Below are 20,588 nucleotides of genomic sequence, written 5' to 3' on the forward strand. Positions count from 1 at the left end.
GGATTTGGTATCTAAGTGTAACTGAGCAGGACCCTACGGTGCCTTCCTGGGACAGACCCCTCCCTCATAGCCTCTGCTTTAGCTCCTCTCTGAAGTACCTAGGTAATAGTATCTCATGCATATTTCCTGAGTTTCTAAGATGCTAACCCCCCCCACCAAATGGAAGAGATTAACTACTTGATGACCATGAGCACATGGCCCCCTGACCTACTGGCACCTAAGGATGGATAACGTTAACCGCCCTGTTACCTCAACATCAACCAATCAGAGAACTCTTCACAAGCTGATCACATACCCTGAGCACTCCCTCCCTCCACCCCGCACCCCTGGCCTTTAGAAATGCTTTGCTGAAACCCTTTGGGCAGTTCGGGGTTTTCTTGGGCACAAGCCACTCATTCTCGTTGCCAGGCCCTGCAATAAATCTTTCTCTGCCCCAAACTTCGACGTTTAGGTTTGTTTGGCCTCACTGTGTGTCGGGCACACGAACTTGTGTTTGGTAACATAACCGTAGCTTGTGGCATAAGTAAGAACCCACTTGCCTGAAGGGTAAAATCAAATTTGCAGATCTGTCTATTTTTAGAGACTATTAAGTCAACCCGATAAAATTATCGGTGGTTGCTGCCTTAGCCCTACATGGAGCAGAACTTCAAAACGTTTCACTTGGGTTTTAGCTTCTAGTTACACCCAGGGTTGTTCCAGTTTGGTTTAGGTTCAGGGCAGTGACAGTGCAGGTTGTGTCATTGATTCTTGTGGTAAATGTCATCATTCACATACCCCACGGCAGTGTTGATTAAGTTTCACAAAACCTTCCAAAAGGAGTGATTTTGGTTCAGCTCCGGGTTTGAAAAAAGATAATAGTTATGCCAGATTTAACATTGGGTTTGGGCTCGGGTCAGTTATCCAACTCTTTCAATAATTTTCTTTTTCCTTTGCCAATTCCACCAATTCCTGAGTATACTTTGTATCTGAGTCTCAGTTTTCGATTTTTATCTTTGCAGAGTTGCAAAAAAAAAAAAATATAAAGCAGCAGGTCCTGTCAAAAGGAAAGGTGAATTCAATGTCAAATGATGGAACTGCAAAATGAGAGATCCAGAGACTCTAATGAGGAGGAACTAAAAGGACAGAGAACAATAGGGAGTAGAAAATGATGGAAAGGAGAGGAGGTCAAATCGTCTCCGTTGATCTGACATTTTCTCATAGAAACCTTTCCACGATGTGGCAGTACTGTATCCATGCCTCCAAGAAAAGTGCTTTACTTATCACTTTATTTATCGTAGAATCATACACCGTGTGATTTTCGAACAAACGATAGACAAATTAAAGTGTAGTTACAGTTATTTTATATTAGCCGGTGTCTGTAAATGCTCACGTTCTTACACAGACTCTTCACGCCTTCTGCTCCTGGCTCAGAGTTAAAAGACTGGGATCAATGGCTTGGATTCAGCCTTGAGTTTATGAACTGTTTATGCAAAGCAATTACTCCTAGTTTAAGTTAAATTTCTCATATTGGGATGGCCTCAACATGGGGAATTTAATGCTAATGCTTAAGGTTGCTGAAAGGTACTTCCAAGCTTATCCGTCCCTACCCTTCATTTAACAGATGAGAACACACAGGCACCTGAATCTGAGAGATAAACTTATTTACTTTGTTTAAAGGAAAGTGCATTTCACAAGAGATTTTGTAGATAAACTTGTATAGATACTTTCAAAAAGATCATGAGTAGTCAATGTGTTAATCCCCCCCTACACCATCCAAATAAACGCATCCTTGTCAACGATGTTTTGAACTGAGCCACATCAAAACGTGAGATGTCTTTTGAACTTCCTTTCCAATATCTTTGAAGTCCAGTATCTTTCGTCTGAACAGAGAATATCTATGTAGTGATGCTGTATTAGTCAAGGCAACCTCACTGCTGTAACAAATAAAACTCCTAGTCAGTGGCTTAATAACAATATTTTGGGAAGTTATTTAGCTTGTGTTTCAGTTTCCTCATCTGTAAAATGGGAATCGTATTAGCACGTGCCTCATAATATCGTTCTGTGTATTAAGTGAGCTGATATTTGTAAAACACTTCGAACAGTGTCTGGCACATAGTAACCTGTGTAAGTGGTTGTTGAATGGATGAACGAATAAATGTATAAGCAAATGAATGAATCAAAATGCTCACCCTTGGGCTTCCCTGGTGGCGCAGTGGTTGAGAGTCCGCCTGTCGATGCAGGGGACGCGGGATGTCCAGTGTGGGTGCTCCTGGTCTGTTGGTTTTCCCTGGGCCCATTCAGGGTCCCAGCCTCCTTCCTTCTCAGGGCTCTGCTCTCCTTGAGATGCTCAGGGTCCTCTCATGCCCCCAGTAGCAACTAGCCTGAGGCCCCTGATGTGCCCTTCCCCTCCTGACATCAAATTTGGAAATGATTTAAAATTGTCCAAGAGGGGAAAGATGCTGATTCAGCTGCCACTACAGAAAAAAGACCTTATCTGAGAGAGAGAGATAATGACTCCACCTCATTGGGCTCTTTTGAGAATTCCATAAAATAGCACATATAAGGTACCTGGCACACAGTACAAACACATGGCAGCCACTATTCATTTGTCATGGCTCGTTTACATTTGTCTTCTGTATTTTAGCTTTTCTTCTGTTCCTTTTCCTCCTCCTTCTTCTAGTCTTTACAAATAGGTATCTGTATTTAACATTTGTGTTGATATTTAATGACATTTCCCATAGTGTTAGATCTTATTTCTCAATGTCCCTCATGCCTTTCCAATTGTTTTGGCCTCTGGAAGAAACCTTCTGGATGAGGATGGGCAAAGTCCAAAGGCATCCTCTTCATGAACAGAGGTACTGATGCAGGTCATCTTTCAGGCTGAATTCTCCTTCATTCCTGTCTAAGCCAGCAGTCGGATTCCAGGTAAAGGATGAGAAGCAGTGACGGGGAGGGAACGAGGGTGCAGAAGTGTGAAACTTTATGTTCTTACTTCATATAACTTTTCCAAAGTAATTTATTTTTAGAAATATTTTCTTTCAATAAAAAAGTATTTTATAAAAAATACCAAAGAAAACTTCATAATCTTAGATTTACAATTTCTTAGTTGTTTAATTGTTTCCATTATGTGTGGATTTTTAGATTCAGCCTCAGATGGAACATCCTTCCTTTTTTTTCCCAGGTGCTTGGGGAAGCCACACCTTTGCCAGGCTTCACATGTCATCTACATCGCATGTCACCTTTTGTACCACCTAGTGCTTTCTTCTCAAAAGCAGTTTTAACACATTCACATTATAAAGCACAGAGAAGTAAGACCACTTTCTTTGAAATCTTGCAATGCTCTTAAGATGACTAGAGACACTTGGCCTTAGTGCCGCTGGGATGATTAAAGAAGTCAATAGCCAACAACTTCCCAGTTTTCTAAATGACAGGGCGGCTAATGTGGCTGTTATTTTCCCTAAAGACGCAGTGAGATATTAAAAATACTCTTATTCGGGTCCTACCCCAGATTGATTACAGCAGGCTCTCTGGAGGTGAGACCCAAGCACAAGCGTGTTTTTACTCAAGCTTCCAATTCTGACGTACCTCCAGGGTTGAGAACCGCTGTGGTAGACATTCATAATCCTTCCTGAATCCACAGAGGAGGCACTCGATTATTTTATTTTTCTAGTAGTAGAGAGTTTACTGCCCATAACTGTATAAACACGATGGCATGTGAAGGCGAGAGGCCCAAAGACAACAGGAACTGGACACTCTGTCCACTCTGTAGGTCAGAAGCCCCCAAAGTGTAGGTGCGGCGGCCATGATTCACTTCTCTGCAGCCCAAATTGCCTAAGGGGAGATGCAGTTGGCCTGTGGGGAATGAGGTTGTGCGATGCTGCTGGTGTTACCCTCTTGCTGAGGGTCCTGTGGTGAGGTACTCTGTAGGGATGGGAGCACCCTCACCATCCTAGGTGCCCTAGTTGACATCCAAATTGACTATGTTTTCCAATTGTTGGTGAACCCTCTTCCATTTTCCCTCACCCTCTCACTAAACTCTGGTTTAACCGGGTCATTGTGATAAGTGAGGTGTACCAACTGTGTCCCCACCAAAATTAGATCCTCTGTATTATTGCATATAAGTTGTGAAAATAAAGGATAGGTATTGGAGGGAGGTAGCATGAGGAGTAAGACATGTCATCTACTCATACAGGTTGATGTTTACGTAACATTTTCTAAGCACCTGCATTTTTCAAGTCCCGGCATTGTGCTCAGGGTTAAGGCCAACAGCAGCTGCTAGAAATTCTAAATTTCAGGATCCCCTCATCCCTAGACTTATAGAATCCTCAGTTGACTTGGATGCACATTTAAGTTTGAGAAACACAGGACAAGGACTCAAAGATGGCTGTCTGTAAGGAGCTCCTGGCTTCTGGCAAAGAATACTTTTTTTAAAAAGGTAAAAACATGATCTAATTCGAAAAGATACATGCACCCCAATGTTTATAGCAGCACTGTTATAGCCAAGACATGGAAGCAACCAACACATGTTAAATGTCCATCAATAGATGAATGAATAAAGAAACTGTGACATTACACACACACACACACACACATACACACACACACACACACACACATACATACAATGGAGTACTAGTCAGCCATAAAAAAAGAAAAAATGTTGCCATTTGAAGAAACACAGATGGACTTGGAGGGTATTTTGCTATGTGAAATAAGTGTGACAGAAAGACAAATGCCGTATGCTATCGCTTATATGTGGAATCTAAAAGATAAAACAAACTAGTGAATAAAATAAAGAATGGATTGTCACATATAGAGAAAGAACTAGTGGTTACCAATGGGGAGAGAGAAGCAGGGAGGGGCAATATAGGGGTAGGGGAAAAAAAGTGTTATTATGGTATTATATGAAATCATGTGTATGAAAATTTTGAAAATTGTAAAGCACGATGGAATTTAAAGAATCTTTCATTCACTTTGAAAAACAGTAAAAACATGATCTTGGAAAAATATAATGAGGGTGTGCCAAAGATTTAAGACATTAACCATGAGATTTTGACAAAATGGCAAAACTGGTTCAAAAGAGGATAGGAAAAACTGCTAAATTTTGTCAATGGGAAAAAGAAAATGCTGGAATAAGATTGCAAAGTCCAATACAAAACCTGTTAATGTCCTACAGCGACCTAAAAACCTTAACCTTTGAGTCTATTTATTTATTATAACATATTTATACTGAAGTATAGTTGATTTACAATATTATTAGTTTCAGGTGCACAGCATAGTGATTTAGTATCTTTATAGATTATATTCCATTTAAAGTTATTATAAAATAATTGCTATATTTCCTTTTATGTGCAATATATCCTTGTTGCCTATCTGTTTAGACACAGTAGTTTGTATCTCTTAATCCCATACCACTGTGGGTTTATTTTTTGATTGGGAAGAAATAGTTTGCCCCTTTACTGAGATACAAATCATTTGCAAATTATCAGTCTTCTACAAATTAACATCTAACTTTCCTGAACCTGGCCTCTAATCAATAGAAAGTAATAGGGACTTCCCTGGTGGTGCAGTGGTTAAGAATCCGCCTGCCGATGCAGGCGACACGGGTTCGAGCCTTGGTCCGGGAAGATCCCACGTGCTGCGGAGCAGCTAAGCCCGTGTGCCACAACTACTGAGCCTGCGTTCTAGAGCCTGTGAGCCACAACTACTGAAGCCCACGTGCCTAGAGCCCGTGCTCTGCAACAAGAGAAGCCACCACAACAAGAAGCCCACGCACTTGCGCAATGAAGAGTAGCCCCCACTTGCGGCAACTAGAGAAAGCCCGTGCACAGCAATGAAGACCCAACACAGCCAAAAATAGATAAATACATTTAAAAAAAAAAAAGAAAAGAAAGTAATAAGTTAAAAAAAGTTACTTTCTCTTTAGGCCTGCATATCAGATAATGCTTGAGTGTTACTTGAAAGGCTAGATGGTTATCTTAAGTTTGGGATAATTTCGTAAAAATTCAGAGAGGAGATGGATCGAGAAATCAATAATTGCAATAAAATATCATAGGTAGGGAGTGGAATCAAGATGGCTGTGTGGGAAGACATGGAGTTCGTGTCTCCCCATGACTAGAGCACCTGCAGGACGCTGGTGGGGGACCTCAATGTCCAAGGTGTTGGGAGGAACCCCCAAGCAAACTGGTAGGATGTGGGGGGACTGAGGGGGAAGGAGAAGTGGAGGGCTGATAGGACTGGTGCCTCTGAGGGGGTGGCTGAGATGAGGGAGGGGTTCCCACACCTGAAGGGACCCTTGGGGGCTCGGATCAGCAGGAAGCACACCCAGCGTACCCCTTGCCCATTCAGCTGGAGAAGTCTGCCCAGCTCTCGGGCCAGGTCCTACACCCTCAGAGGCCCCCTCTGGGCTGTGTGCGTCCTGGGAGCATAGGAGGGAGACTGGGGGGAGAAGGAGAACAGGAAAGGTAGGCAGGAGGGACCCTCCAGGACAGGAGGAGTGGGAGAGGAGTGGAGGGCATTGGTCCCACCCACTTGAGCCCAGGAAACTTACTGAGCTCTCACATGGGGTCCCCCACTCTCTGAGGCCAGAGGCAGGAGGCACGCCTGGGCCCCTTCTGTTCTGTTGAGCCTAAGCCCCACCACCCACACCCCCAGGGCCTTTTCCAGCCCTGTGGGTCCTAAGCACAGGCTCTGCCCACTGCCCAAACCTCACCCTTGCTTAGGCCCCGCTTTCCACAGCCAAGGACTTTTCCACCTTTATTTTTCCTCCTCCTCTTTTTTACTATTGTGGCTCTGTTTACCTTCCAGTTGTTTCATCTATATTTTTATTTTTATATTTTTTTCTAACATATCTGTTAGTTTCCTAGTCTAATTTTATTTTTTGCTTTGTTATTGTTCTCCCCCCCTTTTTTTTTTTTTTTTTTCCTCTCTGCATGGCTTGTGGGATCTTGGTTCACAAGCCAGGGGTCAAGACTGAAGCTCCTGTGGTGGAAGCTCTGAGTCCAAACTACTGGACTAAGAGACAACCTCAGGCCCCAGGGAATACTCATCAGAGTGAGGTCTCCTGGAGGTCCTCATCTCAGCACCAAGACCCAGCTCTACCCAGCAGCCTACAAACTCCAGTGTTGGAAGCCTCAGGTCAGACAACCAGTAAGATAGGAACAAAACCCCACTCATAAAAAAAAAGGAAAGAAAAAATGAGATGGCAAAAAAAATATGTCACAGGTGAAGGAGTAAGGTAAAAACCTACAAGACCAAATAAATGAAGAGGAAATAGGTAATCTACCTGAAAAAGAATTCATAGTAATGATAGTAAGGATGATCCAGAATCTCAGAAATAGAATGGAGGCATGGACTGAGAAAATACGAGAAATGTTTGTGAAAGATCTAGAAGAACTAAACAACAAACAAACAGAGATGAACAACACAATAACTGAAATGAAAAATACACTAGAAGGAATCAATAACAGAATAACTGAGGCAGAAGAATGAATAAGTGAGCCGGAAGACAGAATGGTGGAAATAACTGCCAAGGAGCAGAATAAGGAAAAAAGAATGAAAAGAATCAAAGACAATCTCAGAGACCTCTGGGACAACACTAAATGCACCAACATTCGAATTATAGGGGTACCAGAAGAAGAAGAGAAAAAGAAAGGGTCTGAGAAAATATTTGAAGAGATTATAGTGGAAATTTTCCCTAACGTGGGAAAGGAAAGAGTCACCCAAGTCCAGGAAGAACAGAGAGTCCCATCCAGGATAAACCCCAGGAGAAACACGTCAAGACACATATTAATCAGACTAACAAAAATTAAATTCAAAGAAAAAACATTAAAAGCAGCAAGGGAAAAACAAAAAATAACATACAAAGGAAACCCCATAAAGTTATCATCTGATTTTTCAGCAGAAACTCTGCAGGCCAGAAGGCAATGGCAGGATATACTTAAAGTGTTGAAAGAGAAAAACCTACAACCAAGATTATTCTGCCCAGAAAGGATCACATTCAGATTCAATGGAGAAATTAAAAGCTTTTCATACAAGCAAAAGCTAAGAGAATACAGCACAAGAAAACCAGCTTTACAACAAATGCTAAAGAAACTTCTCTAGGCGGGAAACACAAGAGAAGAAAAAGATCCACAAAAACAAACCCAAAACAATTAAGAAAATGGTAATAGGAACATGCATATTGATAATAACATTGAATGTAAATGGATTAAATGTCCCAACCAAAAGACACAGACTGGCTGAATGGATACAAAAACAAGACCCATATATATGCTGTCTACAAGAGACCCACTTCAGAACTAGGGACACATACAGACTAAAAGTGAAGGGATGGAAAGAGATATTCCATGCAAATGGAAATCAAAAGAAAGCTGGAGTAGCAATACTTGTCTCATATAAAATAGACTTTAAATGTATTTTATTTTTTTGGCGGTATGCGGGCCTCTCACTGTTGTGGCCTCTCCCGTTGCAGAGCACAGGCTCCGGATGCGCAGGCTCAGCGGCCATGGCTCACGGGCCCAGCCGCTCCGCAGCATGTGGGATCTTCCCAGACTGGGGCACGAACCCGTGTCCCCTGCATCGGCAGGCGGACTCTCAACCACTGCGCCACCAGGGAAGCCCTAAAATAGACTTTAAAATAAAGACTGTTACAAGAGATAAGGAATGATCTAATTTTAGATCATTTTAGGTCTAATTTTAGGTCTAAAATTAGACACAATGATCAAGGGATCAATCCAGGAGAAGATATAACAATTATAAATGTTTATGCACCCAATATAGGAGCACCTCAATACATAAGGCAAATGCCAACAACTGTGAAAGGGGAATTCGACAGTAACAAAATAATAGTAGGGCACTTTAACACCTCACTTATACCAATGGACCGATCATCCAAACAGAAAATAAATAAGGAAACACAAGCTTTAAATGACACAGTAGACCATTTAGATTTAATTGATATTTATAGAACATTCCACCCAAAAGTGGCAGAATACACTTTCTTCCCAAGTATACATGGAACATTCTCCAGGACGGATCACATCTTGGGACACAAATCAAGCCTTGGAGAATTTAAGAAAACTGAAATCATATCAAGCACCTTTTCTGACCACAATGCTATGAGATTGGAAATCAATTACAGGAAAAAACACTGTAAAAAACACAAATATATGGAGGCTAAACAGTGCACTACTAAATAACCAAGAAATCACGGAAGAAATCAAAGAAGAAATTAAAAAATACATAGAAATAAATGACAATGAAAACATGACAACCCAAAACCTATGAGACACAGCAAAGACAGTTCTAAGAGGGAAGTTTATAGCAGTACAATCCTACCTCAAGAAACAAGAAACATCTCAAATAAACAATCTAACTGTACACCTAAAGCAACTAGAGAAAGAAGAACAAAGAAAACCCAGTCAGTAGAAGGAAAGAAATCATAAAGATCAGATCAGAAAAAAATGAAATAGAAACAAAGAAAACAATAGCAAAGATCAATAAAACTAAAAGCTGGTTCTTTGAGAAGATAAACAAAATTAATAAACCCTTAGACTCATCAAGGAAAAAAGGGAGCGGACACAAATGAATAAAATTAGAAATGAAAAAGGAGAAATCACAACTGACACCACAGAAATACAAAGGATTATAAGAGACTACTACAAACAACTATATGTCAATAACATGGACAACCATGAAGAAATGGACAAATTCTTGGAAAGGTACAATTTTCCAAGACTGAACCAGGAAGAATTAGATAATATAAACAGACCTATCACAAGTAATGAAATTGAAACTGTAATTAAAAATCTTCAGACAAACAAAAGTCCAGGACCAGATGGCTTCACAGGCGAATTCTATCAAACATTTAGAGAAGAGCTAACACTGATCCTTCTCAAACTCTTCCAAGAAATTGCAGAGGGAGGAACACTCCCAAATACATTTTACGAAGCCACCATCACCCTGATACAAAAACCAGGAAAAGATATCACAAAAAAAGAAAATTATAGACCAATATCACTGATGAACATAGATTCAAAAATCCTGAACAAAATACTAGCAAACAGAATCCAACAACATATTGAAAGGATCATACACCATGATCAAGTGAGTTATATCTCAGGGATGCAAGGATTCTTCAATATATACAAACCAATCAATGTGATACACCACATTAACAAATTAAGGAATAAAAATCATATGATCATCTCAATAGATGCAGAAAAAGCATATGACAAGGTTCAACACCCGTTTTTGGTAAAAACTCTCCAGAAAGTGGGCATAGAGGGAACCTACCTCAACATAATAAAGGCCATATATGACAAACCCATAGCAAACATCATTCTCAATGGTGAAAAACTGAAAGCATTTCCTCTAAGATCAGGAACAAGACAAGGATGTCCTCTCTCACCACACTTATTCACATAGTTTTGGAAATCCTAGCCATGGCAATCATAGAAGAAAAAGAAATAAAAGGAATACAACTTGGAAAAGAAGAAGTAAAACTGTCACTGTTTGCAGATGACATCATACTACACATAGAGAATCCTAAAGATGCCACCAGAAAACTACTAGAGCTAATCAATGAATTTGGTAAAGTTGCAGGATACAAAATTAATGCACAGAAATCTCTTGCATTCCTGTACACTAATGATGAAAAATCTGAAAGAGAAATAATGAAATACTCCTATTTACCACTGCAATAAAAGAATAAAATACCGAGGAATAAACCTACCTAGGGAGACAAAAGACCTATATGCAGAAAACTATAAGACACTGTTGAAAGAAATTAAAGGTGATACCAACAGATGGAGAGATATACCATGTTCTTGGATTGGAAGAATCAATATTGTGAAAATGACTATACTACCCAAAGCAATCTACAGATTCAATGCAATCCCTATCAAATTATCAATGGCATTCTTCACAGAACTAGAACAAAAAGTTTTACAATTCGTATGGAAACACAAAAGACCCCAAATAGCCAAAGCAATCTTGAGAAAGAAAAACAGAGCTGGAGGAATCAGGCTCCCTGACTTCAAACTATACTACAAAGCTACAGTAATCAAGCCAGTATGGTAGTAGAACAGAAACAGAAATATAAATCAATAGTACCAGATAGAATGCCCAGAGATAAACCCATGCACATATGGTCACCTAATTTACGACAAAGGAGGCAAGAACATACAATGGAGAAAAGACAGCCTCTTCAATAAGTGGTGCTGGGAAAACTGGACAGCTACATGTAAAAGATGCCACGGAGCGGCTGGGCCCGTGAGCCATGGCCTCTGAGCCTGTGTGCCTAGAGCCTGTGCTCTGCAACGGGAGAGGCCACAACAGTGAGAGGCCCGCATACCGAAAAAATAAAAAAAAAAGTAGTGCTGGGAAAACTGGATAGCTGCATGTAAAAGAATGAAATTAGAACAGTACCTAATACCATACACAAAAATAAACTCCAAGTGGATTAAAGACCTAAATGTAAGACCAGACACTATAAAACTCTTAGAGGAATACATATGAAAAACACTCTTTGACATAAACCACAGCAATATCTTTTCTGACCCACCTCCTAGAATAATGGAAATAAAAACAAAAATAAGCAAATGGGACTTAAACTTAAAAGCTTTTGTACAGCAAAGGAAACCATAAACAAGATAACAAGACAACCCTCAGAATGGGAGAAATATGTGCAAATGAAACAACAGACAAAGGATTAATCTCCAAAATATATAAACAGCTCATGGAGCTCAATACCAAAAAACCAAACAATCCAATAAAAAATGGGCAGAATGGGGCTTCCCTGGTGGCACAGTGGTTGAGAGTCCTCCTGCCGGTGCAGGGGACATGGGTTCGTGCCCCGGTCAGGGAGGATCCCACATGCCACGGAGCGGCTGGGCCCATGAGCCATGGCCACTGGGCCTGCAGGTCCAGAGCCTGTGCTCCGCAATGGGAGAGGTCGCAGCAGTGAGAGGCCCGTGTACCAAAGGGTGTGGTGAAAAGGGAACCCCCACGCATTGTTGGTGGGAATATAAATTGATACAACCACTATGGAGAACCGTATGGAGGTTCCTTAAAAAACTAAAAATAGAACTACCATATGACCCAGCAATCCCACTACTGGGCATATACCCTGAGAAAACCATAATTCAAAAATACATGTACCACAATGTTCATTGCAGCTCTATTTACAATAGCCAGGACATGGAAGCAACCTAAGTGTCCATCGACAGATGAATGGATAAAGAAGATGTGGCACATATATACAATGGAATATTACTCAGGCATAAAAAGAAATGAAATTGAGTTATTTGTAGTGAGGTGGATGGAACTAGAGTCTGTCATACAGAGTGAAGTAAGTCAGAAAGAGAAAAAGAAATACCGTATGCTAACGAATATACATGGAATCTTAAAAAAAAAAAAAAAGTACTGATGAACCTAGTGGCAGGGCAGGAATAAAGACGTAGACATAGAGAATGGACTTGAGGACACAGGGAGGGGGAAGGGTAAGCTGGGGCAAAGTGAGAGAGTGGCATGGACATATATACACTACCAAATGTAAAACAGATAGCTAGTGGGAAGCAGCCGCATAGCACAGGGAGATCAGCTCAGTGCTTTGTGACCGCGTTGAGGGGTGGGATAGGGAGGGTGTGGGGGAGACGCAAGAGGGAGGGGATATATGTGTGCACGTGGCTGATTCACTTTGTTGGGCGACAGAGGCTAGCACAGTATTGTGGAGCATTTATACCCCAATAAAGATCTATTTAAAAAAATCCCTTTGGGGAAAAGAAAATATCATTGGTAATGATAAAAACAACTAACATGTGTGGGGTGCTAGTCACCGGTCTCTGTTTTTTCATGTATTAGCTCTTTTAGTCACTGTCTTAAACCTTCGAGGCAGGAGCTATTACTGTCCTCATTTTATAGAGCAGGAAACTGAGCTAGTCTCTCTCCAGAGCCTGTGTGCTTAACTGCCTCCCGTGAAAAAACAGCTGAGGGTCCAGTAGGATACGTGTGCGTTTGTAAATTTGACAGAAGTAGGGACGCAGGCTGATGGTGGACTTAGATACACTCCCATGTTTCATTTCTAATCTAAATTTTGAATCAGGCAATGAGATCTAACAACTGTGTGTTGTGAGGTCTGCCTGGAAACCCTAGGATGGTTTGGGTAGAATGCTTGATACAGTTTGCCAATCAGAGTCGCTGCCCCCGGTCATCGGACCGCACGTGTCAGCGCATTAAACCATCACTCACTCCCAATACTAAAGCTGAAGCAGTTATGTCGGTGTGGGGAGGGACACCTGTCGGTGTGGGGAGGGACACCTGGATGTGTATTATAGTTCAGTGGGATGGATATGTCAGTGTTCTTTGTTAAAAAAAAAAAAAAAGAATTTCATTAGAAGCTGGCATTATCTGAGAGTCTGAGCGTTTATTTAGAGGGCTCTTTGGCTTGATTTGGTATCTAGAACCCATTTTAGCCCAAGGCCAACGAGTAGCCGAGCTGAGCTGTTCTTTTCTAATTAAAGAAGTCTACAATCTAACCCTCCCAAAATACATTAGTAAACAGTGGAAGGAATGCTCCAGCTTATAACACCCAGAGTAGGTGTTCGTACCCTGTCCCACTGTTCTGCCTTTTGGGGGCTGGCACGCGTTTGAAGTTGGAGTTGTGACTTAATGAGGCAAATTGTCCTCCCCAGCCGCCTTTTGTTTTGTCACAATTAGCTGCACGTGCAGAACTGTTTTCATCTGTAATTGCTCCCACGAGGGGGTAATTGCACCCCAAAGTGGTTGGCTGCACCAATGGTAGGAGCAATTAGTAACAAAAATGCAAATAATTGCAGGCATCCGAATTGCAGTTTTATAAAAGGGACACCCAGTAGAAGCTTGGCTGAAGACTTGGCCGCTCTCTTTTTTCCCAGTGGAAGTATATTTGTTATTTGAAACCAATATTATAATATCTGAACCTACCTTGACTTTCCACACTTCTAGGGTCCTCTTGGAAATGGTGTACATTACAGGACCAACGAAAACCCAGACCGATCCCATAATGGCAGATCATTTAGGACCTAGAAAATGAAGTAACTTAAAGTCAAAATTATCTTTGGGGGAAAAGAAGTACAAACGATCGAACAAATGCATTTTTATCATAACTGTACATCTCATTTCCCCACACTGAACATAGGGGAAAATAGGGTTACAGAATTAGTAATAAAGTTATTTTTTATTGACTGAGCCTCTAATCACAGAATTCCAGGAATTCTAGATACACATCCTTCCCATCCCCGACTCCCCACTAAATTGTTCCCAAATAATGCAGGATCATGGCAACCTCAGTGAGACATAATCATAGCCTCTCTCCACGGCTTTGCTCCCTGTGACTGTTCCCTGCGATGTCCTCCTAGACTTCTCCATCCAGGAGAAGTTGGGCTATGCTGGGTGGCCTTAGGCTTTCTACTGCTCCAGATGGCAATGGGGGCTCCCAGGTTGTCCCCTTTGAAGTGGGGAAAATACACTGCTGTCCAATTGTGTTACGGCCTGTAACACGGGCCACAAGGGAGTGCATCTTTCTGCTCTCCAGAAATTTTAGTGAAACATCTCTGTTGCGCTGCACCCCGCAGGCCCACAACTGTTTTAGTTGCCCAGACTTGGGACCAAAGAAAGAGCCCAGAGACAGTGAGAGACACTTCAAGGGTTAACTGGACAGGGGCATCTTACACAAAGGGTCCTGGAGTGACACCACACCGGTGTGCAGCAGAACGTAGGCAGGATGTGGCAGAAACCTTCACTACTCAGGGGAGAAGGAGGCTGCCCTTTATAGGGGGAATTGACGGCAGGTGGGCACAGAAGTTACCAGGGCCAATTAAGCCTTATAATTAAGAGGATTGGATAGTCATGTGAGTGAAGCAGGGACTGATCAAGCAGGGGATGTAGAGAGAGCAAGAGAGCAGCCGCCATCTTGAGTGGCCCAACAATACAGCCTCTCCTTTATTTTTGTGCTTCAACTTCCCCAGCTCTAGCCAGACTGGGGAGAGGGGGTATAGGGGAAAGCTAAGCGTGGAGGGCATCAGGAAGACCGATGCGGAGGGCAACGTGAGCCCTGCGCCCCCCACTGTACTCAAAATCACCCCCCACTCAACATGAGCGCACACACCTATTCTTCTTTTAGGAGTTTCCTCCTGTTAGCTTCTTGGACCCACAGGCAAAACGACCTACAAATGGGCTCCTCTTATTTAACCACAGTGTTCCAGAGGTCCCTGGACAGGCCTGAATTTTCCTGGAAACACAGTCTAAGCTGCCTTGGGACCCCAGCTACAATGGTATTGGTTGACAGACAAACATTGCCCTAAGGATGGGAAGGCAATATTTTATGGCAAAGTGTTTTAAGCAAGGAAATAGCAAGCACCTATTGATTATGGGCCCATAGGGGCCAATGTCACCAACGGAATGAAGAAAATAAACTCTTGATGTGTGTATTGTTTAGCATTCCTGTATTAGCAAAGTCTTTCCCCTGGGGAATAAGTTCTCTACATGAATCAATGCCAATACGACCAGAAGCATGTGGAAGAAATAGAGGAATATATAATGCATTTCCTTCTGCTAGAAAACCACACTTTTGTCTAACTTGTAGGGTCAAAGTAGAACTTGCAACGCTTTGGGGTGGAAAGTGGGAGGGTGAGGGGTGAGCTCCTTTGTTGACAAGAAACAATTTGGAGGAAACACTGGGCCACCTGTGGGCAGAATGTATTTAAAAAACAAAGGTTGGCCCAGCGGCGGAGATCTCGTGCGTGGCTGCTGCTCTAGGCGTGAATTCTTAGTCAATTTAATAATAGCCTCCTCTGCCCAGTGCTGGGAAAGAAATGTCGTGTTCCATTTACTCCTGCTGATTATAGCATCTGGGATACTGCTCCATCATCCTGCCAATATAATTCTCCCCTCTTTCATAGCTGTAGGCAGCCCTTGTCCAAAAGATTTACTTTGCAGATAAAAGAAGAGGCATTAAGTGGTCAAAAATGACTAAGGTGAGGGCTTATAAAGTGTTTTTGCTAAGACTGAGAGAGGAAGTAAACAACAACAAAAAAGAATTGTGCAAGGATATTTAAGAGGGCTGCTCAGATATGGCAACATGAGATGAAATGTGGTCCGGCCAACTATTTGGTTTGGGTAAACAGAGAAGGTAAGATCATTCTGAGTCCTAGAAAATCCCCTTGTGGAAAGTGACTGCCTCTGTGTCCCAGGCCTAAAAGAAACCTTATGACTGTTTGTGGAAGGAATTCTCTGGGCATAGGCTGCTGTCAGATTCTGTTTTCCTACGTTGGTGATCTGGTTTGTGATCAGCAGAAGGGTTTAACATCGGTGGCTCTGTGTGACAGTGGCTTGCCTACGGAAAAATGGACCACTGCTGGACTTCAGTGTGTTACAAGGAAGGGCCTCCTTCCCTGTTTGCCTATGCTAAAATTAATTTAAGCTGGGAATAAAGGCTTGAATGACTCGCTTAGGCTTTAAATCCAAATATTATTTGGAGATGGTACATTAGTGGAAAAAATCACATTAAAATGTAAATGATTGATATGTTCTTCTAAATCAGAATGAGGCAATGAAAATGGGGAATAGCAAAACAGACATGTGATCTGTTGAGAGCTCTGGGTAGACTTATGCAGGGTGGTTGGCACGTGAGACGGTAGTTTTTGAATAGCGTGAATAAGAGGGATTTCTGGGTTAGCATCAGGAGGGAGAGCAGAGCATTTCAGGATGGCATGGATGTTGGTTGTTTTCACCTGATTGGTATTCTTTCTCCTTTCCTTTTGGGGCACTATGCCTCTCACATTCCATGTGGTCCTGGAAGGGCTAAGTTCTCCCATGATCTTTCCCACCTCCCTATGATACTATCTGACCAATCAGAAGTATTAATCCTTCAGGGCACTAGCCTTCCCTGTGACATGACTCATAGACACTGGGAGAGAGAAGGTATCTATTTTATTCTAGGATTTCTAGGTGTAGGGATTGTGTAAGGCTGGAGTTGCTGCAGGCAATCTCCCCAGCAGTGTGGGAAAAACTGCCTGTGGAACAAAGCGCCAAGAGGTGAAGAGATCTTTTTATGGCTGAGTAATATTCCATTGTATACATGTGCCACATCTTCTTTATCCATCCATCCGATGATGGACACTTAGGTGGTTTCCATCTCCGGGCTATTGTAAATAGGGCTGCAATGAACATTTTGGTACATGACTCTTTCTGAATTATGGTTTTCTCAGGGTATATGCCCAGTAGTGGGATTGCTGGGTCATATGGTAGTTCTATTTGTAGTTTTTTAAGGAACCTCCATACTGTTCTCCATAGTGGCTGTATCAATTTACATTTCCACCAACAGTGTAAGAGTGTTCCCTTTTCTCCACACCCTCTCTAGCATTTATTGTTTCTAGATTTTTTGATGATGGCCATTCTGACCGGTGTGAGATGATATCTCATTGTAGTTTTGATTTGCATTTCTCTAATGATTAATGATGTTGAGCATTCTTTCATGTGTTTGTTGACAATCTGTATATCTTCTTTGGAGAAATGTCTATTTAGGTCTTCTGCCCATTTGGCCATTATAAACAGTAAAATCATCAAAAAAAAAAAGCAAAAAAAAACCCACAAAAAACATGGCACTAAGTAGACTATGAAAAGGACACTTCTTTTTAGTATGAGAGCTAAAGCATAGGGTGACTCCAAATTTTTGTTACTCTGTCATGTTTGCACATGACCATGAAGGCACTGTGAGTATTGATTTTGGGGTTACAAATAAATTTTAGTGAGTAGATGCATTAGCAAATGTGGAATCTGGGAATAGTGAGGATTAACTGTATATCATACGATGGAATATCATTTGCCATAAAAAAGACTGAAGTTCTGGCACCTGCTACAACATGAACGAACCTTGAAAACATGCTAAGTGAAAGAAGCTAAACACAAAAGGCCACAAATTGTATGATCCCACTTACATGAAATGTCCAGAACTGGCAAAGTGACAGAGGCAGAAAGTAGATTAGTGGTTGACAGTAGGGCAAATGGGGAATGACTCTGCTAGAGATATGGGATTTTTTTTGGTGTGATTAAAATGTTCTAGAATTAGATAGTGATGGTTGTTGTACAACTTTGTAAATATACTAATAACTAATGAATTGTATACATTAAAATGGTGAATTTTATGGTATTAAATTGTATTTCAGTTAAAAAATTAAATAAAGTTTTAAACTAAAAAGAATATAGAAGGCCTAAAAACACTATCAATATATTTTACCTAATTGGTAATTTTAGGACACTTGATATAACAGCAGAATACACATGCTTGTCAAGTATACATGAAACATTCACTAATACAGACAATATTCTTGGCCATAGTACAAACCTCAACAAATTAAAAAGTATTAAAATCATACAAATTATGGTCTCTGTCCATAACTGAATTAAACTAAAACTTAGTAACAGAAAGCTATCTGGAAAATCCTTAAATATTTGAAAATTAATGTGTTATTTTTGGGGGGGAGTTAAGTACATTTATTCAATTGACAGCAATGGGGAGTGTGCGGGGAGACAGGTTATCTTTTCTTCCACACAAACCATCAGATGGTTTCACAGAGTCTCCTCAAGTAGAGAAGTCTAAATCAATGCACATCCAGTGGACAGAGAAAGCAGATAGCAGCCCGCTGTACAGATATTTACACATAATTACAGGACCCACAGGATGTGCCCTGGCCCATCCCTGCCTCTTCAGTCCCTGACCTGGACCCTCCTCTCCCACCCCAACCTCATTGCCTTTAGCTACAATAAATATCCCAGGGCCTGGGACATAACAGACCACTGAGATGGCTGCTGGTCCTGGATGGCTGGACCCAGCCGGCCATGGGAAAGGGGTAAAGTTCCTTCAAAAGTGCCCCAACACAAAAGAGGGAGGATTTTCCTCAATGGAGTGGGATTCCGGCATTGCGCAGAGATTGTGGAGACCCCTCGCTTCACCTCTCCATTCACCTTTGCCTGTGTAGACACTGATGTAGGCTTCTGCTAAAAAGCAGTGCTAAAAAGCACAGTGCTAAAAAACCCACCAGTCAAAGGGGAAATCACAAGGTAAATTACAAAATAGTTTTAATGGAATGAAAATGAAACACAGCATATCAGCTAAAATAGTGCTTCAAGGGAAAATTATAGAATTGGAGACATATTAGGAAAGAAGAAATGTCTCTAAGCTTTCAGTTTAAGACACTAGAAAAAGAAGAGTAAATTAAACCCAGAGCAAGCAGAAAGAAGAAAATATTTATGAGAATAGCAGAAATCAATGAGATTTAAAATGGAAAAACAATAGAGAAAATAATTGAAACAAAAAACCAGTTCTCTGAAAAAAAAAATCAATATTGACAAACCTCCAGCAAGACTGACAAAGTAAAAAGAGCCGAAACAAATCACCAATATCAAGAATGAAGAGGGAGATATCACTACAGACCTTGCAGACATCAAAAAGACAATAAGGGAATACTATGAAGAATTCTACATGCATGAATTTGACAACTGCGATGAAATGGACCAACTCCTTGAAAAGTACAAAACGACCACAGCTCATCCAATATGAAATAATTTGAATAGTCCTATAACTATTAAAGAAATTGAAGTCATGGTTATAAACCATGGTTTAAAGAAAACTTAATGAAAAGACACAGATTGCCGTGACAGACGCAGCAACCTAGGTACACAGGCCCCTTGTTCCTTTTCTGTCCCACTTTGGTCTTGCTTGGATGCTGTGCCGACCTGCTCAGGTTAATTCCAAGGTAGGCTCGTGTTAGCATTACTGTTTCAGTTTGCCAGCCTCCTGGGGTGGGGGGGTGGAATTTGGCGGAATTTGGCTCTCCGCTATTTTCTGAGGCTAGGATGGCCTCAGTGATCACTTGTTTACTCTTTTGGTTGTTGAGCCCTTGCCCAGTGGCCATTTCCTGTCTTCACATGATTCCACCTTGGTAGGGGTGTGCCATGCAATATTTGGGACTTACACTATTTATCTGCATTTTAAAGTGAACTGGGCATCCTGTATTTTTACTTGTTAAATGTGGCCACACTTACCTCAGGCCACTTCCCCTAGGATTCCACCTACTGTCTGTCCCAGGTAACCCCTGAGAATATGTTTTCCATGAATCTTATCACTTAGGGTTTACAGTGACAATATGTTTACACATCCAGGAACAAAAACAGGCTCCTGTCCAACAACCTGGAAGAGGAATATTGTCCCTTCACGGTTCAGGCTATTTAGAAAAATGCGGGTCTCTTTTCTCTAAGCAGCTGTCTCCTCCACACAGGTAATCAAAAACTACCACAGGAGGAATACTTCTCTTTGCATGTTTAGGGAGAAATAAAAATTAAATTCTTGCCTTAGATTAGTAGTAATAAGTTAAAGATGTGTCCAATCCGATCAAAGATTGATTTGCTTCCTTTTCAATAACTCCTTTCACACAGTTTGTTAGAAAGATCTTATATGATCTGACTTTTTGCTAAGTGTGTCTGAGTCATCTTGAAGGCAATTTCATACCAAGAAAAACATACTGAATTGTGGCATCTGGTGCAAGGACTGGGAATTCTTTATGTCTGAT

The 20,588-nt window shown here is 41.3% G+C and overlaps 1 protein-coding gene across 2 annotated transcripts in view; it reads right to left on the reverse strand.

Moving 5' to 3' along the window:
• Positions 1-14,037, reverse strand: part of PFN2 (profilin 2) — a 68,467-nt gene extending 54,430 nt beyond the window's left edge. For both annotated transcript variants that reach the window (XM_024768988.1, XM_024768989.1), the window contains exon 1: positions 13,945-14,037. In XM_024768988.1, the coding sequence (XP_024624756.1) occupies positions 13,945-14,022 (78 nt within the window). In that variant the 5' untranslated portion in view covers positions 14,023-14,037. The remainder of the gene's footprint in view (positions 1-13,944) is intronic.
• Positions 14,038-20,588: the final 6,551 nt, after the last annotated feature.

The sequence above is a fragment of the Neophocaena asiaeorientalis genome, unplaced genomic scaffold, assembly GCF_003031525.2.
Source record: "Neophocaena asiaeorientalis asiaeorientalis breed wild unplaced genomic scaffold, Neophocaena_asiaeorientalis_V1.1 scaffold118, whole genome shotgun sequence".
NCBI lineage: Eukaryota > Metazoa > Chordata > Mammalia > Artiodactyla > Phocoenidae > Neophocaena > Neophocaena asiaeorientalis.